General features: G+C 47.1%; 1 protein-coding gene across 2 annotated transcripts in view; it reads right to left on the bottom strand.

Annotated features, from left to right (window-relative positions):
* Positions 1-27,366, bottom strand: part of HSD17B4 (hydroxysteroid 17-beta dehydrogenase 4) — a 544,183-nt gene extending 516,817 nt beyond the window's left edge. The window contains exon 1 of one of the 2 annotated variants that reach the window (XM_082251744.1): positions 27,213-27,366. In XM_082251744.1, the coding sequence (XP_082107870.1) occupies positions 27,213-27,273 (61 nt within the window). In that variant the 5' untranslated portion in view covers positions 27,274-27,366. Of the gene's footprint in view, positions 1-8,781; positions 8,881-27,212 lie in introns of those variants that run through there. The other variant, XM_082251745.1, reaches the window with a different exon arrangement.
* Between the last annotated feature and the right edge of the window lie 240 nt (positions 27,367-27,606).

The following is a 27,606-nucleotide window of genomic DNA, read 5'->3' as shown; positions in this document are numbered from 1 at the left end:
AGGAGATTTCTTTTTTGATGGAAAGGCTTTCTTCTTATCCGCCGTTCTGTCAAGAATTGCTTCCAATTCAGGCCCGAAAAGCAAGTCACCGGCAAAAGGTAAACCACAGAGTTTCACCTTAGAAGCTGAATCAACTGTCCAGGTTTTCAACCAGACCGCCCTCCTGGCAGAGTTGACAAGGGCTGCTGACCTGGCAGACATTTTGATAGACTCAGCAGAAGCATCGGCCATATATTTTACTGGCTTTAGGAGCAGCGGAAATGAATCCAGGAGATCTTTCCTTGCTGTTCCAGCCTCCACATGCCCTTTAAGTTGTTCGAGCCAGCACTCAAGATTTCTGGCTACCACCGTGGAGGCCATGGCCGGCTTAAGGCTAGACGTAGAGGAGTCCCAAGCCTTTTTAAGGAGAGAATCTGTCCTCTTATCCATGGTGTCTTTCAGAACACCCATGTCTTCGAACGCCAAATCCGTGCGGCGAGACACCTGAGAAAAAGCAGCATCCACTCTGGGCTTTTTGTTCCATAGGTGCGCCGTATCTTCTTCAAACGGAAATCTCCTTCTTAGGGATTTAGAGAAAAAAGGGGCCCTCTCTGGGTCCCTCCACTCTTTTTCAATAGATTCAGTAAGGACTTTATGAACAGGAAAAACCCTGCGCTTTGTCTGTTCAAGGCCCTGGTACATTCTGTCATGAAGTGAAACTTGCACCTTTTCTTCTGCGATTTCCAACGTGGTGTAAATCGCTTTCAGCAACTCATCAACCTCTTCCAAGGATAATTTGTATCTGGAAGAACTAGCCACCTCTTCCTTCTCTTCCTCCTCTGAATCCCTGATGGAACAGAGAGCACTCTCCCCCTCATCTTCTGAATCACTTGACACTGCAGACTTAGAAGTAGACGGCTGGGAAGATGTACCACCCGTTTGTTGGGAATCTGAAAGAACTTGTGGCGTCCTGGATAACAGGGAACGAACTGAGGACAGGGTGTCTGTGAGTTCTTTAAATGAAGATATGAATTCATTATTCTGCTGACTAGACTCTTCCTTCACAAGGTCAGCAATACATGCTTTACAAAGTGGCTTCACCCAGGAATCTCTGAGTGGATTCTTGCATGAAGGGCATTTCCTTGATGCTGGGGCTCTTGTCTTCACTGTGGCTTTAACCTAGTAAAGAAACAGCCACCATGAAAGCCCAATAACCACAAATAAAAGAAAGCCACCACCTAGTGATTTCTTGCAAGGGAGAAAATCGTGACCCACACCAAAAAGGATCAGAAGAAAAGACTCCCAGATGCATATATATCCTGTTAGACTGGGAACAGTTACTCAGTCTACAGGGCAGGCTCCAAAGGAGGAAGGAAGAAACCCCACAATAAAAGCTCACACAGTAAAGAAAAAAGAGGCACCACTGCACCTCTCCTACCTGAACTTGGCCGGCGCTGGCGGTGCCTGCTTCCACCGTCGCTGCAGACTTTTCCTCCATGTTGTTGAAAAGCGCAGCTTGCTGGCAGATCTCTCCATTTAAATACCGCTTCCCGCGTCCTCCTCTGTGGACCGGAAGCGCCGACCTCGTGACCTGCCTCTGACCCCTGCGTGTATTGCGGTTGGAGCAAACGCCGCCACGCCCCCACCGGAAGTCCCGTCCACCGGAAGTGACGCCGCGCGTCCCCGGGATCAGAGTCCGAAAGTGCGGGAGATTCGAATGCCAAAAGCGGCTCCCCGCCCGCCGACCGGCCGAAGCGCGGACCTCTGACGCCCGGACCGGATCCTCCGATGGGTTTCAGCTCCCCTGAGCGAACGAGGTGAGAGGCTCCGGAGCATACCCCCTTTGACACTCCAGGGAGGGGAGCTGGGATGGTCTCCATGCTGAAACAGCAAACAAAAACTGGGCAACAAATCCCTCTCTCCCCCTGGAGAGAGTGCAGCCCTTCCACATAGCTCCTGCAATGCTTCCACCATGGCGGAGGAAACACAAATGACTGAGGCATGGTGGAAGAGGAGGAGTTTTTATTTGCAGTGTTTCCTGTGGATTGGGTGGAGCTGCGCTCTCTCCAGGTGCTGTCCTGAAAGGCGATCTGAGAAAATAGGGTTTCCATCCGTCCGGACTTGACGGACAGGATCGGATGTCAGCAGACATGTCTCCGCTAATGCATGGGCATCCGTTAAGATCCACCTGAAAAACTGGCAGGTGGATCTGAACGGTCCGCATGTGTGAAAGAGGCCTAACAGGAACACAGACAGCAAAAAACACTGACAGGTCCCTCTCCACTCTTTTCAAAACCAAAGCAAAAAAAAGGGAGGTTTGTCTTTAGTTTTACTTAAGGGTTTAGACATTTATGTTATTTTCTTTTATGAATAAGTAAACTGTACTACTACTGTACAACAGTTTGATGCCATAGTATTACTGTTCAACTTTGAAATACAGTTGTTCTCATAAGTTTACATACCCTGGCAGAATTTATGATTTCTTGGCCATTTTTCCAAGAATATGAACAACACAAAAAAAATGTCTTTCACGCATGGTTGGCTGAAGCCATTTATTATCAATCAACTGTGTTTACTCTTTTTAAATCACAATGACAACAGAAACTACCCAAATGACCCTGATCAAAAGTTTACATACCCTGGTGATTTTGGCCTGATAACATGCACACAAGTTGACACAAAGGGGTTTGAATGGCTATTAAAGGTAACCATCTTCATCTGTGATCTGGTTGCTTGTAATTAGTGTGTGTGTATAAAAGGTCAATGAGTTTCTAGACTCCTGACAGACCCTTGCATCTTTCATCCAGTGTTGCACTGACATTTCTGGATTCCGAGTCATGGGGAAAAGCAAAAGAATTGTCAAAAGGATCTGCGGGAAAAGGTAGATGAACTGTATAAAACAGGAAAGGGATATAAAAAGATATCCAAGGTATTGAGAATGCCAATCAGCAGTGTTCAAACTCTAATCAAGAAGTGGAAAATGAGGGATTCTGTTGAAACCAAACCACAGTCAGGTAGACCAACTAAAATTTCAACCACAACTGCCAGGACTCTCTGAAAACCTGTGGTGTGGCTGTTTCAAGATGCACAATAAGGAGGCACTTGAAGAAAGATGGGCTGCATGGTCGAGTCGCAAGAAGAAAGCCATTAATACGCAAATGCCAAAAAGTATCCGGCTTACAATACCCCAAACAGCACAGAGACAAGCCTCAAACCTTCTGGCACAAAGTCATTTGGAGTGATGAGACCAAAATTTAGCTTTTTGGCCACAACCATAAACGCTACATTAGGAGAGGAGTCAACAAGGCCTATGATGAAAGGTACACCATTACTACTGTGAAACACGGAGGTGGCTCGCTGATATTTTGGGGGATGTGTGAGCTACAAAAGGCACAGGAAATTTGGTCAGAATTGACGACAAGATGAATGCAGTATGTTATCAAAATAATGGAGGAAATTTTGCATTTATCAGGCTGGAAGCTGCACATGGGACGTACTTGGACATTCCAACATGACAATGATCCTAAACACAAGGCCAAGTCAACCTGTCATTGGCTACAGAAGAATAAGGTGAAGATTCTGGAGTGGCCATCTCAGTCTCCTGACCTCAATATTATTATTGAGCCACTCTGGGGAGATCTCAAACATGCCGTTCATGCAAGACAGCCCAAGAATTTACAGGAACTGGAGGCTTTTTGCCAGGAAGAATGGGCAGCTTTACCATCTGAGAAAATAAAAAGCCTCATCCACAAATACCACAAAGGACTTCAAGCTGTCATTGATGTTAAAGGGGGCAGAATACGGTGTTAAGACCTGGGGTATGTAAACTTTTGATCAGGGTCATTTGGGTAGTTTCTGTTGTCATTAGGATTTAAAAAAAAGAGTAAAACACAGTTGATTGATAATAAATGGCTTCAGCCAAACACTAACCATGAGTGAAAGAAAAAAGTTTGTGTTATCATTCATATTCTCGTAAAAATTACCAAGAAATCATAAATTCTGACAGGGTATGTTAACGTATGAACACAACTGTAAATACTGTTCAGACTTTCCTATATGCAAGAAAGTGTCCTTTTTTTAAGAGCAGACGAAAATAAAAATAGTTTTTCAATTTCTGACTGCTTGAGTTTTTTGATGAAAGCCATGGGCACATTGTGGGCAGTAATCGTGATGCATCGTGGAATCGAATCGTTGACATGATAATTAGGGATGCACCGAAATGAAATTCTTGGCCGAAGCCGAAGCCGAATAATAATAAAATGCTTGGCCGAAGGCCGAATACCAAACGCGGTGTTTCGCATTTTTTAACATAAAATATGCCCATTAGCGTGCCCCTTAACATAAAATATGCCCATCAGAGTGCCCCTTAACATAAAATATGCTCATCAGAGTGCCCCTTAACATAAAATATGCTCATCAGCATGTCCCTTAGCAAAAAATAAGGGGCACGCTGATGGGCTCATTTTATGTTAGGGGGCACTCTGATGGGCACATTTTATGTTAGGGGGCACTCTGATGGGCACATTTTATGTCAGAGGGCACGCTGATGGGCACATTTTATGTCAGGGGGCACGCTGATGGGCACATTTTATGTCAGGGGGCACGCTGATGGGCAAAACAAAACATTTAAATCAGCATTGCTCTTAACATAAAATATGCCCATTAGCGTGCCCCTTAAAATGAAATATGCCCATCAGAGTGCCCCTTAACATAAAATATGCTCATCAGCATGTCCCTTAGCATAAAATAAGGGGCACGCTGATGGCCACATTTTATGTCAAGGGGCACTTTATAGGGCACTGTGGCAACAACATATGGCAGTCTGCACACTAATGCTTGTGCAGCTGCCAGCAACTGTATTCTCTCCCAAATGTGCTCAGCTGCACATCACATACCTCTATAACTGCAGCCAGAGCCAAATGGCGCGAACAGGGGGGGCGGGGCGTGGACCAAGTGTGAAGGAGCCGCCAGTCAGGAGAAGGGGGCGGGACGCGCGCGTGACGTCACACCCCCCTACGCGGCCGGACAGGACACCAGCGGGAAGGGAGCCGCGAGCCGCGGTCAGGGCGGAAGCTACAGAGAATGCATACATATCAGAGGGTTACTGCAGAGGACATAATAGAGGACCGCGAGCCGCAATGAGGTGAGAGACATTGTTCGGCTTAAATTATTCGGCCTTTTGATTTATTCGGCCGAACACCGAAAGTGCCATTTTCCCTATTTTCGGCCGAATAATGTTCGGCCGCCGATTATTCGGTGCATCCCTAATGATAATCGTAATGGAATCATGGAGACCAGTGAAGATGCGCACCCCTAGAGGAAACACGGATGGCCGACATATCGGAATATGAAGGCAAGCGTCCTTAATATAGATAGGCCAGAAGATCCCCCTGATGTAGGGATGCCACTATCACACGAATAGACTCCACTCTAAACATCTGTACCCGCACAAGGCGGTTCAGAGCTTGAGGTCCAAAAATGGACGTACCTCACTTTTCTTTAAGCCTACAGCACCTGGTATTTCCAGGTGGTCTCCCATCCAAGTACTAACCAGGTCCAACCCTGCTTAGTTTCTAAGATCAAACGAGATCGTGCGCATTCAGGGTGGTGTGGCCATAGGCTCCTGGGACCTGCAAACATGAAACAAACGTTCCGATTCTGAGACTGGAACAATCACCCTTTGTAGTAGCAAGGTTTGCGATGCCATGAAAAGACCTCGCAGGCGGTCTGGCAGGTTGGAAGGAAAGAACCTCTCTGGAAAAGAAGACCGAAAACTCCATCTTGTAGCCGGACCGAAACAGCTTGTGGACCCACTTGTCTTGAATCAGGGAGATCCACAAGTCCGGAAAAAGGCGAAGACATCCTTCCCACCCCAGATACCGTAGAGAGCACCCCTTCAGGCAGAAGGGGTGTTTGTCTGCAGGTCTGGATGGCCCCATCGGCATACCAGACCAGGCTCTCATGGAGGTCTTTCCAGGGATGCTCCGAACAGAGGATTCCCCACATAGGGGATATCACATACGGCCATCTGGAAAGTCTGGTCCGCAGTCCAGCATTTTAGCCATGTCGTGCGCTGAAGGATCATTGCTGTCACAGACAGCCCAGAGACTAAGGGAGCCGCATCCAGAGAGGCATCACAGACTAACTGCAACCCCTGGATCAACTAGTCCACCAGCTCTGCAAAAGCAGGAGGAATCTGTTCTCCCTCCAGATCCTGGCGCAAAGGCTTGCCCACTCGGGAAAGTCAGGGACACCATGCACTGGGGAACACTGGCCTAAGGACCGAAGCAGCCACAGAAGAGATGTGATGGACCAAGTTTTAGGCTCTCCCATCAAAAGGATATTTTAAAAACCGGAGACTCCTACACCGGAAATAGGATAGAATTATTCAGCCTGGAGATCTGAGAGTCCACCACAGGTGGGACTGCCCATGTACTCAACAGAGACTCTTCAAGGGATACCGTCTATCGAAAAGCTTAAGGCACCTCCATATTGCATTTAAAACAACTCCACTGACTCCAGAAAATTTTAAAATTTAAAGTTTCCTGCACCGATACAATCAGTGCATCCACCAGCACCCTTGCATGCGCAAGGTGGAGCAGCGTGGGATGCAGTAAGAGAGGAATCATCCTCACTGCAGAGCACCCAAAGTCCGTGGACCCAGACCCAGTAGGTCGCTATATGCCAAGCTCACCCTGAGAACATAACAAGCAGGGGAGGTCGCCGACCACAGTCCCGCTAGGAAACGCTGGCTAAAGGTCCACAAAAGGACCACCTATTAGACCTAAGGGTCGCCCAACAAAAGACATAGCCCCCTAGAAAGGGGAAGAAGTAACCCGCCCCCCCCCCCCCGTGATGCAGACGCACAGGCAGAGTACCCCCACACAATTATGGCTGCTTCACTTCTCTTTACTTAAAAAAAAAAGGGGGGGCGCCAGACAATCCATATGTCCATCCCCCTAAGGGGGGAAAAAGCAGACGTTCGTTCGCTGCTCACCCCAGTCAGCAGCTCGAACAGCCTGGTCAACAGCTCGGACAGCCAGCCGAGAGTAGGCCGCAAAGCCGCGGCCTAAATTTGGGGCCCGATCCGGTTGCGAGTTCACCGGCAGCTCTGTTGGCTTGATCCGCAGCTCGGACAGCTCAGTTAGCCTGGTCAGTCGGTCAGACAGCTTGGTCAGTCACTCATGCAGCCTGCTCTGTCAGCCGCAAAGCCACGGCCTCAATTTTTTAGCCTGATCCGGCTGCGTGAGGCATCCGTCAGCACTACCGTCAGTTCAGCTCGGTCAGGAACTCAGACAGCTTGGGTCAGGTACCCGGACATCCGCGAGTAGGCCACAAAGCCAAGGACTAAATTTTAGGCCCAATCCAGCCACGTGTGGCGCAGACCTGCGAATGAGACATCCGCACCTCCCCAGCCTATAACCACTGCAGGGAGCCCACAGGACATCCCTGCCCCAGTCACTAACCCCCAGGGGGCCGGGAAGCTCAAAGACCCCCCCATGTGTGATCCGGACAGTCCGGTCAGCAACAACTACATCCACCCCCCTTACTGGAGCAAGTGGCAAAGCCAGCCTCTACCTCACCCAGGGAGAGGGAGGGGGGGGCTTGGGGGTAGGTTGGGGCCAAAAGATCATCGTGACTGTTAGAGGGGCTGGGGGGAGACCAGAAAGGGAGAGGGGGGGACACTATTTACCACACCATTGAACTGGGTGGGCACCACTCCGGGCAGACCACCTCCCCATCTTTGAATAGGGGCTGTTGGGGGCTAGAGGTATGCTGCGACTCAAGCTGCGACCAGATCGTGTGCGTCCTCGCGAGGCATTTCACTCGCAGGCCAGTCCCCGTCCAGTGGGACTATGTCGCGACTGACCTAGCGCAGAGCTGAGGCCTGCTCGTGCTCGCTGGCCAGACTGGGAAACCTTAAGGACCTAGAATATCCAGTCCGTCGCCCAGTCTGGAAGTTAATTGTAGTTCTCACAAGAATCAAATTGATTGTAGTTCTCGCAGGAGCATTCTCGCACAGAATGTGTACTGACCACACCCCAAAAACATAATTTTCTGCTTTTGTGATTGGCTCACAAATTTTCCCAGAAGTCTGCCTAAGATACAAGTCAGATTTCTGGCATCCCTGCAACAAAAATGTCATTTTTGGTGAGATACTCCCAATAGAAACACATCTAAAAGGGATGCAGACGCAGCAGCTTTCCTCATTAGAGCCCTGCAGCTACCATAGCTGACAGATAATTATGAAACCCCTCCCATTTGACACACTCCGCACAGAGGAACAAACAATGATTTCTTCAGAACAAAAAAGTAGGAATCTGCAACAAAGTTTGTTAAAAACCCTGCAATGTACAGAGATCATCCAGATGGGAATGTTTTTTTTTTTTCCCTCAACAAAAGTGGGAGTTACGCTTTAACTGGTAAACTGCTAACCATTCACAAGCTCTTTCCTTGTGGACTAAAACCATTTAAATTTTCAGACCCAGAACAAGTATATAGAATAAAAGTCCATATCTGTATACTTGTTCCAAGTCCACAACCTAAAGTATTCAAGACATTGGATCAAAATAACAAGCAACTGCCATTTCAATTTCTCAACTGCTAAATTTTGATATGCATAACCCATTAATAGTACTGAGATCTTATGTCATTTGCCACTAACAAAACAGTCAAGTTACAGGAGGTTGAATGAGGCAGATACCTGCTATATGCTAACCAAGAAATGTTACGCCTTTGTAAACACACATGCTACAATCCCAACAATGCTCATCACACATGAATATATAAATATTGGAAAACCTGCTTGAAGCCTTCCCATCCGTAAACTCATGGTTTCCAGTGAGATATTCGTTGCAGACAAAAGACTAAAAGTAGAAATCTTGGAGAAACACACTTTGCTCTTTCTGCACTGGTGGCTCCAAAGAAAAAAAAGGCTAACTAGGAATTGTAGTTTAAATTTTACTTTGAAGTTAGAAGCAAGATTGAATTGTGGATAAAGTTCCCATTTACAGTCAGGTCCATAAATATTGGGACATCGACACAATTCTATATGAGAGTTGACAGCAACAGATTCCAAATGCAAATAGCACACTTGAAATGAACTCTGGACTTTTTATCTGCTCCTTGTAAATGGGATAATGAGGGAATAACCCACACCTGGCCATGGAACAGCTGAGCAGCCAATTGTCCCATTACTTTTGGTCCCTTAAAAAGTGTGAGTCACATATACAAACTGTTGTAATTCCTACACCTTTCACCTGATTTGGATGTAAATACCCTCAAATTAAAGCTGAAAGTCTGCAGTTAAAGCACATCTTGTTTGTTTCATTTCAAATCCATTGTGATGGTGTATAGGGCCAAAAAGATTACAATTGTGTTGATATCCCAATATTTATGGACCTGACTGTAGCAACATGTTAACATATAGCAAAGCACTGTATATTAAAAAAAGAATAGTGCACACATGCAAAAGAAATGACTATCAAATATGGAGACAATCCATAAATAAAAATTTGGATTTGGTATAGCAAAGCACTAGCCCCCCCTTACCCCTTGAGCCACCGGATAACAGAGGGCAGGCAGAGGTTCCTCTCCCCCGTAGTTGATGTCGCATTTAAAAATCGGCACAGCTGGGGGCGGAGCCAGCAGCCAGAGCGGATGGCCATGTGATTCCATCGCTCTGTGTCAGCGGGCTGATTTAAGCAATATACAGCGATCTTTCAGCTCCTTCCCGAGACTCCGGGGCACAAGATGTCTCAAGCGGGCAAGAGGAAGCAAAAGGATCGGCCGAAGAAACTGACCGAATTCTTCTCTGCAGCCGCAGGCCGTTCCTCCAAAGATGGCGCCGGCGCCTGGTCCCGCACTAGCACATCGGCGAGTACAGCTGCAGACCGGACCTCACAGACATCGGAGGAGGTAGGCGAAAACCACATCCTGACACAGCAGGATCAGCCATCCCCTTTCACAAGCCCTGTGAAGCAGCGTAGAAAGCTGACAGGGGATGGGGAAGAGCAGGATCAGTAGGATTCCTTCCTTGAGGAGGGGGAGGCTATGGAGCAGACTATCTCCTATGGGCAGCAGCTAGACTCATACCCCACAACTGGCCAAGCTATCACTGACACGGCAATGAAGGAGATGATGAGAACTCTCAGGGGGGCACTTCAGCAGGCTATGAATGCCTTCATGAAAAGCACTAACAGACAGCTTGATAAGCTGGGGGACAGAGTAGATTACACAGAACGTAAAATGGGAGACTTTACAGGAGCGCATAACGATCTGGTGGACGCACACTTTGAGCTAGAGGAGGAACTTAAACAACTGAAATTGAAAGTAGCGGACATAGAGGACAGGTCCCGCAGGAACAACGTGAAATTCAGGGGGATCCCAGAATCTGTTAAGCCTGCGGAGCTATCTTCATACTTGCAACACCTTATGCACACGGTACTTCCCTCCCTGACTCCATCGGACCTCATCATTGACAGAGCGCACAGACTGCCCAAACCGTCCTACATACCAGAAGCGGTCCCTAGAGATGTGATAGCTCGCATCCACTTTTTCCACGTGAAAGACCAGCTTATGCGTTTTTCAAGACAACACCCAGCTCTCCCAGACCCGTTCGCGGGCATCTCCCTATTCACGGATCTGTCTCAGGCTACCCTGGCGGCCAGACACACCTTGGTGCCTATCACAAAAATTCTCAGAAACCATAAAGTCCTTTATAAATGGGGCTTCCCAGCCAAGATCACAGTGACTGTCGATAATGTATCTCACACCATCTCCTCCCTCCCTAAGGGGTTGGAACTCCTCGGACAATGGGGTTACCTTCCCCGCGAAGATGACCCACCACCTTTACCTCAGCGTAGTCCTTCAAGCAGACCAACCACTTCCCGTACTGCAGCTAAATGACAACCCCTTATATGGGGTACATAACCACTCATCTTTAACCTCCGGTGACTTCCACTGGCTTTTACATCTCGCTTTCGGATTCACCCACTGGACCACACTTATGTTCTGGCAGGATCACTGCACGCCCACTGTGCGGTTCACTGGTTTTGTTTCCTCCCTTGGAAACGGTGCCGGATGACCCGCATACTTGTTGGAACTTTTCCTTTTTTGTTCCCTTTTATTTTTCTTTTAGTTTGGCCCCTTTTTGGGCTCTTGCAGTCTTTCTACATTGAATTTCCCAGGACCAGAACAGCTTCCTTAAATACACATTATGACAATGGACCTGGTTTTGGTCTCCTTACCCCCTTGATTGTTTCCCCTTCCCTCACCTTCCCCTGCACTGCCAATACTATCTACGCCAGCATCTTCTTCCACCGCCATGTTCATTAGACTGATGTCTCTAAATGTTAGAGGTCTCAACAGCCCCTTCAAGAGGAAATCTCTCTGGAAAACGGCCTTGGAACACAAATGTGACATCATTTGTGTTCAGGAAACCCACTTTGCGAAGGGCAAAGCTCCGAACTGCTCCCATCGGAAATTCCCACATGTTTTTTCTGTGAATCATACTGCTAAAAGGAACGGAGTTTTGATAGCAATTAGAGATACTGTTTCTTTTAAGCTACTTGACTCAGCAGAAGACTCTATGGGTAGAACGCTACTATTGATCGCTGAGGTGAATGGTAAACTTTACACTATAGTAAATATCTATGCTCCAAACAAACATCCCATGAAATTTGTGCGTAAAACCATCGCATGGGCAAGGAAACTGGCTAAAGGAAATTTGATGTTTTGTGGGGACTTCAACGCTGTCATTAATGTAGATAGGGACTGCTCTTCAGCGGGACGGAGACGTAGACCTAACATGGGCCCCCTCTGTGTTGAGGAGAGGCTATATGATCCCTGGCGCTCTCTCCGCACCTCTGAAAGGGACTACTCCTTTTATTCTGCAGTGCATAATAGCTATTCCAGGATTGATATGTTTCTGACTGACAAATTTCTTTTGCAAAAAATTCCCAGAGCGGACATCCACTCAATCACGTGGTCGGATCATGCTCCGGTCACGATAGATGTGGTGGATGGTCCGGTCAGAAGCTGTGCTCCGGTATGGCGTAATGACACCTTTGTCCTGGCACATCCGGAATATAGTGAGGAACTCAAAGTGAAAGTTGCAGAGTATTTCAATATAAATGCTAATGGTTCTACGTCCCCTGAAATCACGTGGTGCGCTCACAAAGCGGTAGCTAGGGGTTTATTGATCCAACAGAAGGCTAAAGATCGGAAGAGGAAAACTGCTCACATAACCCACCTACAATCCCAAATAGCACAGCTGGAACAGCAACACAAAAAAGATACATCTCCACAAACAGATATCCTAAAACGACTCACAGACCTTAGAAATGACTTAAAAAATACCCTTCTACGTGACTACGACACCTATTTTAAGAGATTGAAAATGTCTTGGTACTCACAAAGCAATAGAGCAGGCAAACTCTTAGCTTCTCAACTTAAAAAGCAACGTATAAAATCGCACATCCCACTCATTAAACATCACAAGACGGGCGCAACCTTTTGTAATCCGAAAGAGGTGGCAAACGTCTTAAAAGATTACTACAGCTCCTTATACAATCTGAGCGACGACCCTGACACCTACAATCCGACACCTACTGATATTGACTCCTTTCTACAAGCCCTGAAACTCCCCTCCATCGACGAAGACTCTTTACAAAAGCTGAACGCCCATATTACCTCAGAGGAAGTTCTAGAGGTCATAAGATCTCTTCCTCTACATAAATCCCTAGGCACTGATGGATTCTCCTCGGAATACTACCAGTTACTGGCCCCCATCCTCACCCCACACTTAGTTCAACTATTCAATGACGCTCCCAAACTAGGCAAATTCCCAAAAGAAATGCTACAGGCGACAGTAGTCACTATACCCAAACCTGGGAAATCGACGGCCTCTCCCCTAAATTTTAGACCTATCTCTCTACTCAATGTTGATTTAAAAATTTATGCAAAAATATTGGCAAATAGACTCCTATACTGCACATCATATCTTTTGGGTCTGGATCAAGTCGGGTTCGTGAAGGGCCGGCAGGCCCCTGACGGAACTCTGCGTATGATAAATCTGTTGACGACTGCTGAAGGGACAGGAACTCCAACGGTTTTCTTAGCTTTGGACGCTGAGAAGGCCTTTGACAGGGTCCATTGGGGATTTCTTGACAAAACCCTGACTACGTTTGGATTCAGAGGCTTCATCCACTCTGCAATCATGGCATTATATTCTAACCCTTCGGCGAAAGTATTAACAGATGGAATTCTATCTGATTCTTTTGACCTTTCGAACGGCACTCGCCAAGGCTGCCCGTTATCCCCGATAATTTTCTCCCTTGTAATTGAACCACTGGCAGAAGCAATTAGGAGTAACCCCAACCTCCAAGGCATTAAAGTAGGTCCGACTGAGCATAAACTAGGATTATTTGCAGATGACATAATTATCACTATGACATCTCCCCTTGCATCTCTAAAAGAGCTTCAATCCCTTATTCAATGGTTTGGAAGTGTATCTTACTATAAGGTCAACACAAGCAAATGTTTTGCTCTTCCGATCTCAATCCCGGCTTCCGAAGTGTGTAAGCTTAAATCGTTTTTTCCGTGTAATTGGGAAGCACCTTCTATCACATATTTGGGTATCCAACTTACATCTCCGGTATCTAGGCTATATGAGTGCAATTTGCTACCCCTCTTGTCTAAAATAGAAGAAGAGTTCTCCCACATTAGAAAAGTACACTTCTCCTGGTTAGGAAGGATTGCTGCATATAGAATGCAGGTTCTCCCAAAGCTTTTGTACTATTTCAGGACCCTTCCGATCCCTGTGCCACAAATCTTTTTTAATAAACTATCCTCGTCATTGCGAAAGTTCATTTGGAACGGCAAACCACCTAGAATAGCCATGTCTACACTATACAAACCTTGACAATTTGGTGGAGTAGGTCTCCCAAACGCCCAAGCCTATTACAATGCAACATTAATATCACAGACACGATACTGGCTAACGGTACAAGAGGATAATTTATGGAACCATATAGAACATAATTTTACCCCAGGTCATGATCTATACGCCTTACTGTGTGCGGCCACCGTGCGCGACAATGTGAAAATTCCTGCCTTCCCTACTGTTCAGGCCACCATCTTGGCATGGACAGGACTTATAAAAATTGATTTTACTGAAGAATAATGTGTGCATATTCCCACCCCTCTAGCAGCCTATGATCTCCTGATTCCAGGAGTATCGACCCTCAATTGGAGAAAGCGTGGCTTCCAATTTCATGGCAGCCCTATCCACCCCAAATCTGCTAGTGACCTATTGACCGAATACCAGATAGCTGCTTTTGACCGCTCCCGCAAATCCCTGAATATCCTGTTCCCGAAAAAATATGGCACTATCTCTTAAATAAAGGCAGTTCCAAGGCGAGGGGGATCTCAATCTGCTATCGCTTTTGCAACTACCACCAACCTTTCCGTAAATCCCCTACTATTCTGAGATGGGAGGATGCCTTACAACAATCCTTCTTGGTCGCACAATGGCTGAGGGCTTTTAAAACCAATTATGTATCCTCGGCATGTGTGGATCACTGGGACAACTCGCAGAAACTTCTACATAGATACTATATGACACCTACAAGACTAAATACCATCGACCCAAAGTGCTCTCCCCTTTGCTGGCGTGAATGTCAGGAAAGGGGAAACCTGCTACATATCTTCTGGAGTTGCCCAGTGGTTCAACCATTATGGAAAGAGGTCTTCAATTGGGCATCTCTATTGCTGGGAGCCAACCTACCCCCCTCCCCAGCACTCGAACTTTTCAGCCTGGGTCTAGAGGGATATCCTCCTAGCTTCAGAAAAGTTCTGGCTCATATTCTATTTGCAACGAGAATTACAATTGCTGCTAAATGGCGAGCTACTACCTCTCCTCACTTGACAGCAATTAAAAACAGGGTGTCCACTCAATGTGAGATGGAAAAATTATTGGCGTTTAAGAACTGCAGAGCGGCCACCTTTCTGAAACAATGGCAGGTCTGGTTAAATCATTCCTCTAACATGATATAGCTACTCTGATAAATGTGATAATATACAAGTAAATGTGAATTTTACCTAAGTATATTGGCAGTCCTATGTATATGGATCTACGGTTATGTGTTTATACATGCTTTTTTTTTTTCACTTTAATAAAAATCTATTGAAACAAAAAAAAAAAAAAATCGGCACAGCTGTGTGGAGCTCTGCCCGCACATCCACATCAATTATTCATAGCGATCGGTGAATGAAGAAACTACAAGTCCTATCTACTAACACACCAGACGGACTTGTAGTTCTCAATGGACTTCGAGCATGCTGATCAGCACCCTCACAGTTCACTGACACTCCATATGAAGGTAAGGTAGGGATCGACCAATTATCGGTGGGGAAGATAATCAGAGGCCGAAATTTTTAAAAAAAAAATATTTCTTTAAGTATCGGTATCGACCACAAGCCTGCCAATATGAACGATATTTCTTCAAGTGGTTGTACCGGAGTGATGACTGCAGCTAGAGGCATCACCCTGATAACGTTGTTTAGAGCAGACGGTCGGCTTTCTTGTAATGACAACTGATGCAGCTGAGCATAATACCCCCCCCCCCCCGCCCCCTTCCGCGGTTCGCCTGGGTCTCCCGTCCAACCGCATTCGGCTCTGATTGAGTCTCAGATGTAAAAACCCGAAAACTATGTCATGGCATCACTTCCGGATGCTGGAGCCTTAAAGGCACCAGATTAAAAAAAAAAAAAAAAAAAAAAAAAGACAGCCAAACCCCAGATCCCTCCATAAAGTGTACCTGTCACTGCCTATTACTGTAACAAGGGATGTTTACAATAAAAGTGATCAAAACATTTTTTTTAAAAAGACAGTGTAAAAAAATAAAAACAAACCTTTAGCCCCGGTTCGCATTACTGCGGCTGCGGCGTTCGCATGTAATGTCGGAGCGCACTTCTCCTTTATTACATGCGATCAGCTGTGCGGTGCGAGTTTAGCCATGCACTTTGTATGGCTAAATTTGCACCGCACCCGCAGCAAACACGCACAGGACCCTTTTTGGCAGCCGCATCAGGATCGGATCGCACAGCGGTTCACACTTGTGCGATCCGATCCTGTGCGAACTGCAAGATCGCACTGTGATATGCGATCAAACTGGGGGTGTCGTTAAGATTACATTGACACCCCCCAGCGTATCGCATATAGCAGTGTGAACTGCCGGGGGGTGCGTTTGGGATGAGGGAACAGGCTGCGGATTCGCAGCCTTCCCGCATCGCAATAGTGTGAACCGGGGCTTAAAGAGGTTGTAAACCTCTCAACTTTTTTTTTTTTAAAGTGCACCTGAAAGACAAACACATAATGAAATACTTACCTTAGAACGAAGCCCCAAAGCGCCGACTGCTCACCTCTCTAATGGGTGACATGTTCTGTCACCCTTCTTCCGGGTTCGCGGCATCCGGCCATCTGATTGGCTGGACCCGCGATTACGTCACTCCCGCGCATGCGCGCGGGAGCAGACGGTCACGGCACGGGGCTCTGAAGGAATGACACCAGCGGCCGTTCTTTCAGAGCACATGCGCCAGTGATGTCACTGGCTGCATTTAAGGTAAATATCTCCTAAACGGTGCATGTTTAGGAGATATTTACAGTACCTATAGTTAAGCCTTATCATAGGATCACCTATAGGTACAACTTCCCGAGGAGGGTTTACTTCCTCTTTAAATGTGCAGAATATTGACACCTAATATCGGCTATTGGCCTGAAAAAACGATATTGGTCGATCCCTAAGGTAGGGGCAGAGAACTGTAGGAAGTGTCTACAGGAGCCTGACATTCCACTGGTGATCCACTGTGCATAAAAATAAATGCACGCTTTTTACTTGCAAAAATGTGTACATTTTTTTATTTTATTTTTTTCACAAAAGATGAACTTAGCCTCTAAAGTGACTCTTATTTAAAAAAAATTCACCTGCAAAGTAAATTCTTACCATTTTGCTGCCCATGCCACCAAATGCTGCTTAACTAAAGTGAAACCCTCTGCTCAAGTCTCCTCTGAAACCGACACTTCTGGAAGTCCTAAACACCTGGTCCCCTGCTGCATTTAATAGTTTATCTCGCCAACCTCTAGGTCAGGGGTATTGAATTAAAATTTACAAAGGTCCAGTCAATAAAATATTCTTCCAGCAGAGGTCCGAATCGCATGTTTGTGCAATGACTGCCCTGTATCCTCGCAACCAATCACCTGCTTGTTATCTTGGATAGCCCCTGTCCTCTGTCTATAGCTGTCCTGCCTCCAGCTGTTGGCTCTGTGAGACTGGCAGTGGTGATGGCTGTGGACAGAACGACTCTAAAGGGTGGGACCGAAGGGGTCTGGATGAGACATTAACTGGGTCCGGATCCGGACCCCGGTCCGCCATTTAGTGATGCATGCCTGTGATCATCGATAAATCATATCCAGAGGGCTGCAGGGGATCTCAAAATCCCCAAAGTAGTCTGTGCCATATTACAGAAAGCACTTTCCTGTTCCAGCAGTGCTGGAGTAACTTTCCATTTGATACACTGAACACAGGGAATTGCTTACCCAGCACCGCCACCATTCACAATATGCGCTGTATTCTTTTGAATGAATACTAGGAGTTCTCCGGTAGGATGAGGGTAGATTATGACATCATCGGCCCCTCCTCTCCACTTCAAATAAAATCAAATACAGAAGGCCCTTTATGTACTGAAAATAAGGTTATCTGAATAGCGGAGGTGCTGAGCGAGCGACTCCCGATTTTCAGTGTTAACTCCATCACTGCCGGATCAGGAAAGCACTTCCTATATAAAGGCACAGACGACCGGAGTCATTTTGAGACTTCCTTGCAGACCTCTAGATAAGACTGACTGATGATAACAGGAAACCAAGCTTACCTAATGTAAATATTATAAATAGATAATTCCTAGAGATTACCTTTAAAGGCTAAATTCCCTTTTTAAAAAAGAAAATAAATGCACATCTGTTTGCAGGTAAAAAATGTGCATTGATTATTTTTACTTCTTAGGAGCCTGCAGAGCATTGCACCCACGATTACCAGTTTGAGGGTGCAAAGTCAGGCTCCTGCAGACTCTCAATACAGCTGTATGTATGTACCTCCGGGCAGTCATTGGACAGCAGGAAGAGTCAATTAACTATGAGGGCACCCTGGTAGTTCACTGAGAACTGCAAGCAGTCTGCTGTGGTGGAAGGCTGTTCTTGTAGTTCCTTTATTCACAGAACTCTGATCGAATGGCGCAGCTGTGTGGGCAGAGCCCCACTGTTTTCAAATTGTGACAGCGGGTGCTGGGAGGGAATCCACAGCCCGCTGTCACAAAGGGGGTACCGGGGGGGGCGGTGCGGCAGCTGCTGCTTTGATAACAAGTTAAACCCTGAATACCTGTTGTAACATGTTACTAAAGGTGAACTTATCTTTTAATGTAACACTAAATGCTGGTTTGAAAAAAAAAAAAAAAAAAAAAAAAAACAGTTCTATTTAAGGATGCAACTTTAAAAAATTACATTCTAATTCCATTTTCAGATTTCTCCAAATCTCCAGGTTCCCCTTCAGCTGCTGTGATCCAACTTCGCATGAGTGTCCAACTGGCGGCCATCCAGCTGTTGCAGAACTACAAGTCCCATGAAGCATTGCAAGGCTGACAGTTACAAGTATGACTCCCAAAAGCAGAGGCATGATGGGACTTGTAGTTCTGCAACAGCTGGAGGGCTGCCAGTTGACATCCCTGTGTTAGAGGGTGGCTATGTTCATTCTTCATGGTTCTAATGTATGTAGAAGTGTAGCCTCCCTCTATGGCTTGCTCCCAAGACGATCTGCAGACTAAGGGACATGTAATGTGCATAGAGTAGTGCATATGACCACAACTAATGTATAATGCTCATTCCAAACAAATGAAAGTGAGGGGGAAAAAAAAGAGGGGTGGGAAGTGCTTTGAGAAAGTTACAAGGAGGCAGAAAAACACAGTAAGAAATAAAAAAAAAAAAAAAAAGAAAAAGAAATCCAGCACCAATAGTAGTGAATAATAGTGAATGCGAATGTATTTTTATTTTTTGGAATAAGGATATTGTTTAGTGCTAAGGATCCAAACACATACAGTAAATCTGGTCTGTTAATAAATAGCACTGCAACGCACCAATATGAACATGCGGTGTTACAATACCACAACACATACCTGTAAGGCCCCTTCACGCAGGCGGACCGTTCAGATCCACCTGTCAGTTTTTTTGGCGGATCTGAACGGACGCCCCATGCATCTTTATGGGGCATCGGATGTCAGCCGGGACATGTCCGCTGACATCCGATCCATCAAATCTGGACGGATGCAAACCCTATTTTCCATCCGTCCAGCGGATCGGATGAGAACGGACTGATGGTCCGTTTCCATCCGATTCCCCCATAGAGAACAGCAGAACCTGACAGCTGTGTCTCCGTACACAACGCAGAGACACAGCTGCCATCTGCCTGAGGGACTCCCTGTGTGAAAGGGGCCTAAGGGAGAATGGGGCCTTATGGGCCATACACACTATAAGATTTTCTGAAGACTTTTTCCTTTAGATTTACCAAAACCATATACTATGAGGTCAAACCTAAACACTTTCAATTTGTATGCAATCAGGCAGGCCCTTGCACTACATAGAAAAGGTAAATCTAAAGGAAATCTAACAACAAAAGTTGGATAGTGTGTATCCAGCTTAAGTGTAACCAAATGCAAACTCCTTGTCCTATAATATAGGGTGACCAGACGTCCCCGGTTTCCAGGGAAAGTCCCCGGAAGGAGGACACTGTCCCTGGACCAAGTCTGTCCCCGGTTTGGATTTGAACAGGGGCCCAGGCAATTTTAAAGACAGTCAGTGCAGAATAAAAAATAAAAATAAATTTGAATTACAGGGTGCTCCGCTGCACCTACTAGCTTAAGGGGTATATCTTTTATTCCATTATCTGTGCCCCTTTCTGATGATCATGTGCTGGTCGGAGTGGAGGGACTATTTCTTCAATTTCGGGTGCATGACCATCCCGCTCGCATGTTCTTCTGCCCAGCCAGCTGCCTGCCTGCTTCTCTCCTTACCTTCCCCGGCGGAGTGATCTTCCTCCACTCAGCTCTGCTCCCCACCCAGTAGTAGCCGGGGGCCCGGTGAGTGAGACTTGAGAAGCTGTGAGGCGGGCAGCGACAGACAGAGAGAGGCAGCTGAGCTGTCAGTGTCCAGAAGTAGGAACAGTCAAGGCTTCAACACAGGGGGGCTTTGGGGGTGTTTGTGAATGGACTACATTGCACTGTGTCTGTCTCTTGGGCATCATAACTCACAGGCAAGGGGCACTCTATCATGGCTCTGGCTGGCAGTGCTGATTTTGTTAACTTACTGGCCATAATGTCATGTGACACACTGACAGAGCCAGCCAGAGGCATGATAGAGCGCCCCCTGCCCGAGTTATAATAATGCTGATGATCTTAACCAGTCGCCGACTGCTCCATAGCAGATTTACTGCCACAGGGCGGTCGTGCTGCGCAGGATAATATGTGTGTGTGTGTATATATATATATATATATATATATATATATATATATATATATATATATATATATATATATATATATATACACACATACACACACATACATATACATATACACATACACACACACACACACACACGTCAGGGTATCGGAGCAGATCAGCAGGTCCGGTGGACTCTGTCCGCCTGTACCCGTCAATCGCTCTGAACACAGGCAGAACAGTGATCTGCCTATGTAAACAAGGCAGATCACCTTTCTGTCAGTATGAAAGACATTGATCATGTGTTCCTGCAAAGCAAGGATAAGGATCTTTGCTTTTCCTTAGTAAAAGCACCCCCCCCCCCCCCACAGTGAGAAAACAGTTTTTTTAGGCACACATTCAACCCCTTGATTGCACCTGATGTTAACCCCTTCCCAGTCAGTGTCATTAGTACAGTTCACTGTATTAGTGTCACTGGTTCCCACAAAGTGTCAAAAGTGTCACTTAGACCCCTTTCAAACTGAAAGTCGCGCAACTTGAAGCAATGCTTGTGTAATCTTGAGGTCTGTGGACCTCAAGCAACGTCAAAGTCAGACAGCAGTAGTTCAGGGACTACTTTGAAGTCACTGCGTCTTGAAGTCACACAGATATGAACTGTACTCATTGGAAACCATGGGGTAATACTTGTCATGGGACTTTGCAGTCCCAAGTCACAGGACAAGTCTCACAAGTGTGAAAAAGGCCTTAAGCCCCGTACACACGTACCGATGGTCGGCATACAAATGTTCCTCTTTTCTCCCCGGGATGTCGGTGTCTGCTGAAAAGTGCAAAGACAGCACAAGGACAGCACAAGAATTTTGTCCGCCGACTGCAGAAGTGATGTCATGTAATGGTTAACTTTCCCTGTGTTTTCTATTTTCTGAGCATGCCCAGTCTTGCAAATCTGCGGTCTGTCGGCCGAATTGTGTACTGACAGGCGAACAATCGTCCGTTCTGGTGTCGGCATACAAAAATTTTCAGGTTTGCAAGAAAGACTTTTGTCCGCGGATTGTGCGCAGACATCTGTCGGAGGCACCATACTAACACGCGTACAATCGGCAGATCCTTCGTCCACCGACGTTTGTATGCCGACGATCGGTACGTGTGTACGGGCCTTAAGTGTCAGATTTGTCCGCCGTAATATCGCAGTCCCTAAAGACATCGCTGATTGCCGCCATTACTAGTGAACAAAAAAAAAGAAAAAGAAAAATTTGTCCCCGGATTTCATTTTAAAAATCTGGTAAACTTAATATAAGAGTGCCAATAAGGACACACATACCAGACAGCACTTGATTCTGGAAGGCCCCAAAGTTTTACAGAGAACAGCACTGTGAAGATTAAGTAGCTCAACAACAAGTCTAGTGTACAGACATGGAGTTCAGGGTTATGAAAAGTTTTCCATGTGGTCAGAAACCTCTGGAACTCCATTAAAACCATTGGGACAAAAAAGGGAAAGATATGGCAAGAGTTTGGCTTTGCCTAGAGAAAGCCGAGCACTATGACTCAGTTATCAGCTTAGGACAATAGTCCACGAAGATCCACACCTCAGAAGGAAGAGGTTATTAATGGGACAATGAAAACTGAATGCTCCACAAAGGAGTGATGACAAGAAAGCCACTGCTAAAAACTACCCCACTTTGGCCCTGGTGCCAAAAGATATGCAAGGCAGAAGGTTAACACTGCTTATCGCCCCAAGAGCACCATCTTCACCACAAAGCAATGTGGAGTGGCTTGTTACTGGTAGAGAATGGTCCGACTGAGGGCAAGATGGATGGAGCCAAACACATGGAAATTCTGGAGGAAAGCCTGTTTCAGTCTCTAGGAGACACACGATGGGAGAAATTTTGCCAAGAAAAATTAAAGTGCTTGTAAATATTCACAAAAAAAAAAAATGTTATACTTACCTGCTCTGTCCAATGATTTTGCACAGAGCAGTCCCTAATCCTCCTCTTCTTGGGTCCTGGCTCCTCCCTCCAGCCAAGTGTGCTATGGGGGCACTCGTTTGTGCTCGCTCCTGAGCTGACTCTGTGTTCATAGATACACAGAGTGCGGCATAGGCGCCCCCCCACTGGCTTTGATAGACAGCAGTGGTAGCCAAATGGCGGTGTTTGAGCCAATGAGGAGGGTGAGAGTGGAGATAACTGCTGCTCTTGTGCACATTGCTGGATCAAGATGGGACTCAGGTGAGTATGGGGGGAGGGGGAGCTGTATACTGAAGGTTATTTTACCTTAATGCAGAGAATGCAAGGCAAACCTTCTGCCTTTACAACCACTTTAACTGCAGAATCCAGAAGTACAAAGCTTGTAGACAGCCCAAAAGCCACTTCTACCAGGTACAGACTAGGACGAAGACTTAGGCTGGCCATACACTATACAATTTTCTTGTTCAACTTTCCTTTAGATTTACCAAAACCATGTAATGTAGGGTCAAACCTAAACACTTTCAATTTGTATGCAATCAGGCAGGCCCTTGCACTACATAGTTTAAGGTAAATCTAAAGGAAATTGAATAAGAAAATTGTATAGTGTATGGCCAGCCTTAGTAGTGTTAAAGCCGAACTCCTGAGAACCCCTCACATAGCAAGAATTGAATACTCGTTGTGTTGGGTAGAAGAAAAAGGTATAATACTTACCTTTTTCCTCCAGCAGGCTACCCACTATCTGTGCAATAGGTCCCCCGAAGCCTCTTGTATGCGCTCCATCTGGTGGTTGCACTCTGACATTCTCACTTACACTGAAGGCCCAATAGCGTAACCAATAGAAGATGGTGAGGGACCACCCACACCGGAGAGGAAAAGAGCGTCAAAGTGAGAAATAAGGCAAGTATTACAGCTTTTTCACTTCTCCAAGACTTAAAGCGGAGTTCCGCCTGGGGAAGAAAAAAAAAAATTAAAAGTCAGCAGCTACAAATACTGTAGCTGCTGACTTTTAATATATAGACACTTACCTGTCCAGGGAGCCTGCGATGTCGGCACCCAAGCCAACTTTCAGATTGGCTGTCAGGTGCTGTCGCCGCCGCTCATCATATGGGAGACCGGCAGTGAAGTCTTTCAGCATCACAGCCGGTTCCCTGCTGCGCATGCACAAAGTGCGCTGTGCTTTCTAACCGGCCCGGCGGTGGAGGAATGGGGGGGGGGGACGGTACCGTGGCGCAGTCTCCCAGAAGTAGGGAAAGGTACCTGTCAAAAACTGGAGTCACTGGAGAGGGAAGCAGATCAGCAGAAGTTCCACTTTTGGGTGGAACTCCGCTTTAACATGCAGTGCAGAACAGGGGGCTACAATAGGGGTAATGTTTGTGCAACAGCCAGAGTTCAGCTTCAAGTATGCTTTGAGAATCAAAATCGAATTGTATAAATCCCAAGACGACCCATTTTGAGTCTAGATTGTAAGACTACAAGATATAAAAAAGGAGTCTGAACAAGAGCACACCATGACACACTCTGCACTAAAGTGTTAAAGCATAACTCCACTTTTGTTGGGAAAAAAACATTCCCCTCTGGGTGATCAATGTACATTGCAGGGATTTTACCAAACTTTGTTGCAGATTCCTTTTGTTATTCTGAAGAAATGGCTGTGTGTTTGTCTGTATCAATCTGCTAAGTGAATCTGTATGGGAGTGCTGCTGCACCATATATCTGCTGCAATATGCCTGCTCTGCCCCAGGAAAGTGGATTGCATTGCATTTTACAGAAAATTACAACACTGCAGATCGAAAAAGAACTTTTTCTGTAATAACATTTATTTACACCATGACTTGTATATGATTTTTTTTTTTTTTTTTTTTTTATTTGCAATTTTATCCCATAAAAATGGAGTTCCCCTTTAAATTGGGAGCAGAAGCAATATTATTATTATTAATACAATAGGGGCTCAATGCAAAGTGTAATAAAATGGTGAAATGTGTGCAGCATCCTGCTGGCTGGGAGCAATATTCTACATATATGCAGACATAATAAAGCACCTACATTAACATGAATTTAGACATAAAATGTCCACATCTCTAAACTGTCTTTCATTACTCTAGCGCAGTTTGTAATCCCAGTGTGTGCACATGTACATGTGTTTACAGGCTCATGTACACCGCCACTTTTTGGCATACAACATAAACTGCTCTGGGATTCACAACCCCTGCATACAGCTGACCCTAGTACACGCACATGGCATACAGCCGACGCTCATACACGCACATGGCATACAGCTGACCCTAGCACACGCACATGGCATACAGCTGACCCTAGTACACGCACATGGCATACAGCTGACCCTAGCACACGCACATGGCATACAGCTGACCCTAGTACACGCACATGGCATACAGCTGACCCTAGTACACGCACATGGCATACAGCCGACGCTCATACACGCACATGGCATACAGCTGACCCTAGTACACGCACATGGCATACAGCTGACCCTAGTACACGCACATGGCATACAGCCGACGCTCATACACGCACATGGCATACAGCTGACCCTAGTACACGCACATGGCATACAGCTGACCCTAGTACACGCACATGGCATACAGCTGACCCTAGTACAGGCACATGGCATACAGCTGACCCTAGTACACGCACATGGCATACAGCTGACCCTAGTACACGCACATGGCATACAGCTGACGCTCATACACGCACAAGGCATACAGCCGACGCTCATACACGCACATGGCATACAGCCAACGCTCATACACGCACATGGCATACAGCTGACCCTAGCACACGCACATGGCATACAGCTGACCCTAGCACACGCACATGGCATACAGCTGACCCTAGTACACGCACATGGCATACAGCCGACCCTAGTACACGCACATGGCATACAGCCGACCCTAGTACACGCACATGGCATACAGCCGACCCTAGTACACGCACATGGCATACAGCCGACCCTAGTACACGCACATGGCATACAGCCGACCCTAGTACACGCACATGGCATACAGCCGACCCTAGTACAGGCACATGGCATACAGCTGACCCTAGTACAGGCACATGGCATACAGCTGACCCTAGTACAGGCACATGGCATACAGCTGACCCTAGTACAGGCACATGGCATACAGCTGACCCTAGTACACGCACATGGCATACAGCTGACCCTAGTACACGCACATGGCATACAGCCGACGCTCATACACGCACATGGCATACAGCTGACCCTAGCACACGCACATAGCATACAGCTGACCCTAGTACACGCACATGGCATACAGCTGACCCTAGTACACGCACATGGCATACAGCTGACCCTAGTACACGCACATGGCATACAGCCGACCCTAGCACGTGCACACGGCATACAGCTGACCCTAGTACAGGCACATGGCATACAGCCGACCCTAGTACACGCACATGGCATACAGCCGACCCTAGCACATGCACACGGCATACAGCTGACCCTAGTACACCCACATGGCATACAGCTGACCCTAGTACACGCACATGGCATACAGCCGACCCTAGCACATGCACACGGCATACAGCTGACCCTAGCACACGCACATGAGGCCTTATGAACGTACAGAGTTATGCAAGGATGCGTGTACAAGCATTCATTACTGGGGTTGGCTGTATGCAGCTGTGTATTCTGGGAGCAGGAATAAACCCACAATGTTCGTTGCATGCCAAAAAAGTACCCATCTGTATCAGCCCTACATGAGCACACAGGATGAAAGTTCTCATCTGATTTTACAGAGCTGAATGCAGAGCAGGATTGCTGAGCACAAGGCAGCTGTGTGCATGGGCTATGACTATATATAATAGAGAGCTGCTGCATTCACATCTGTTGTACGCTACACACAGTATGCATATGGAACATATCACCTGGCTTTGTATTTGCTGACTGGAGTGCAAAGATCAACTGTGATCACTGCTGTCAGTGCAGTGCTGCATGACCTCAGATCCCGAATTCCCTGCCCTGGTGTCACCGTTCCCCCTCCTGCCATGGGGGGGGGGTCACCGTTCCCCCTCCTGCCATGGCGTCACCGTTCCCCCCCTCCTGCCATGGCGTCACCGTTCCCCCCCTCCTGCCATGGCGTCACCGTTCCCCCCCTCCTGCCATGGCGTCACCGTTCCCCCCCTCCTGCCATGGCGTCACCGTTGCCCCCCTCCTGCCATGGCGTCACCGTTGCCCCCCTCCTGCCATGGCGTCACCGTTGCCCCCCTCCTGCCATGGCGTCACCGTTGCCCCCCTCCTGCCATGGGGTCACCGTTCCCCCCCTCCTGCCATGGGGTCACCGTTCCCCCCTCCTGCCATGGGGTCACCGTTCCCCCCTCCTGCCATGGGGTCACCGTTCCCCCCTCCTGCCATGGTGTCACCGTTCCCCCCTCCTGCCATGGGGTCACCGTTCCCCCCTCCTGCCATGGGGTCACCGTTCCCCCCTCCTGCCATGGGGTCACCGTTCCCCCCTCCTGCCATGGGGTCACCGTTCCCCCCTCCTGTCCTGGGGTCACCGTTCCCCCCTCCTGCCATGGGGTACACCGTTCCCCCTACTGCCCTGGGGTCACCGTTCCCTGCCCTGGGTTGTGATGTCCCTGTGTGTAATGCAAGTTCTGCAGAGCTTCCCCCGCACAGAAGTAGAGTACAGTGCAGCCATCCCCCGTTTCTGTCTTATAACACACTACAGATGACAATGACGCCTCACCTCCCCCGGCTCCGGTGACCAGCACCACCCGTCCATCAAACCTAAGAGTGTTAGATCCCATCTCCGCTCACAGGTGACACCGGACAACACACAGCGACTGGCAGTACTGCGGACCAAGCCTCGCTCTGACACGGGGGCGGGGCTGTAAACACCGATTGGATGGCTCTCCGCAGCGCCGACAACTGATTGGTGGAGGAAAGGCGGCTGTGTGATTGGGAAGCGGCACTTTAACCTTTTCCTGCTCTGCAGTATCAGTTTACAAGTCAGGTGAGTTGTGATCAGTGAGCGGAGGAGGAGCTTGTTGTGTGCGGGAGGGCGGTGCCTGATGAGGGTGATTACAGGTCAGCATAGCAGACATGGAGCTCTAATCTAAAGAACAACTTTGCTGGGTTAT

This window comes from Pelophylax lessonae (genome assembly GCF_965119305.1).
Source record: "Pelophylax lessonae genome assembly, chromosome: 1".
NCBI lineage: Eukaryota > Metazoa > Chordata > Amphibia > Anura > Ranidae > Pelophylax > Pelophylax lessonae.
The sequence above is the reverse complement of the archived record's forward strand: the minus strand, read 5'-3'. Positions and strand labels throughout refer to the sequence as shown.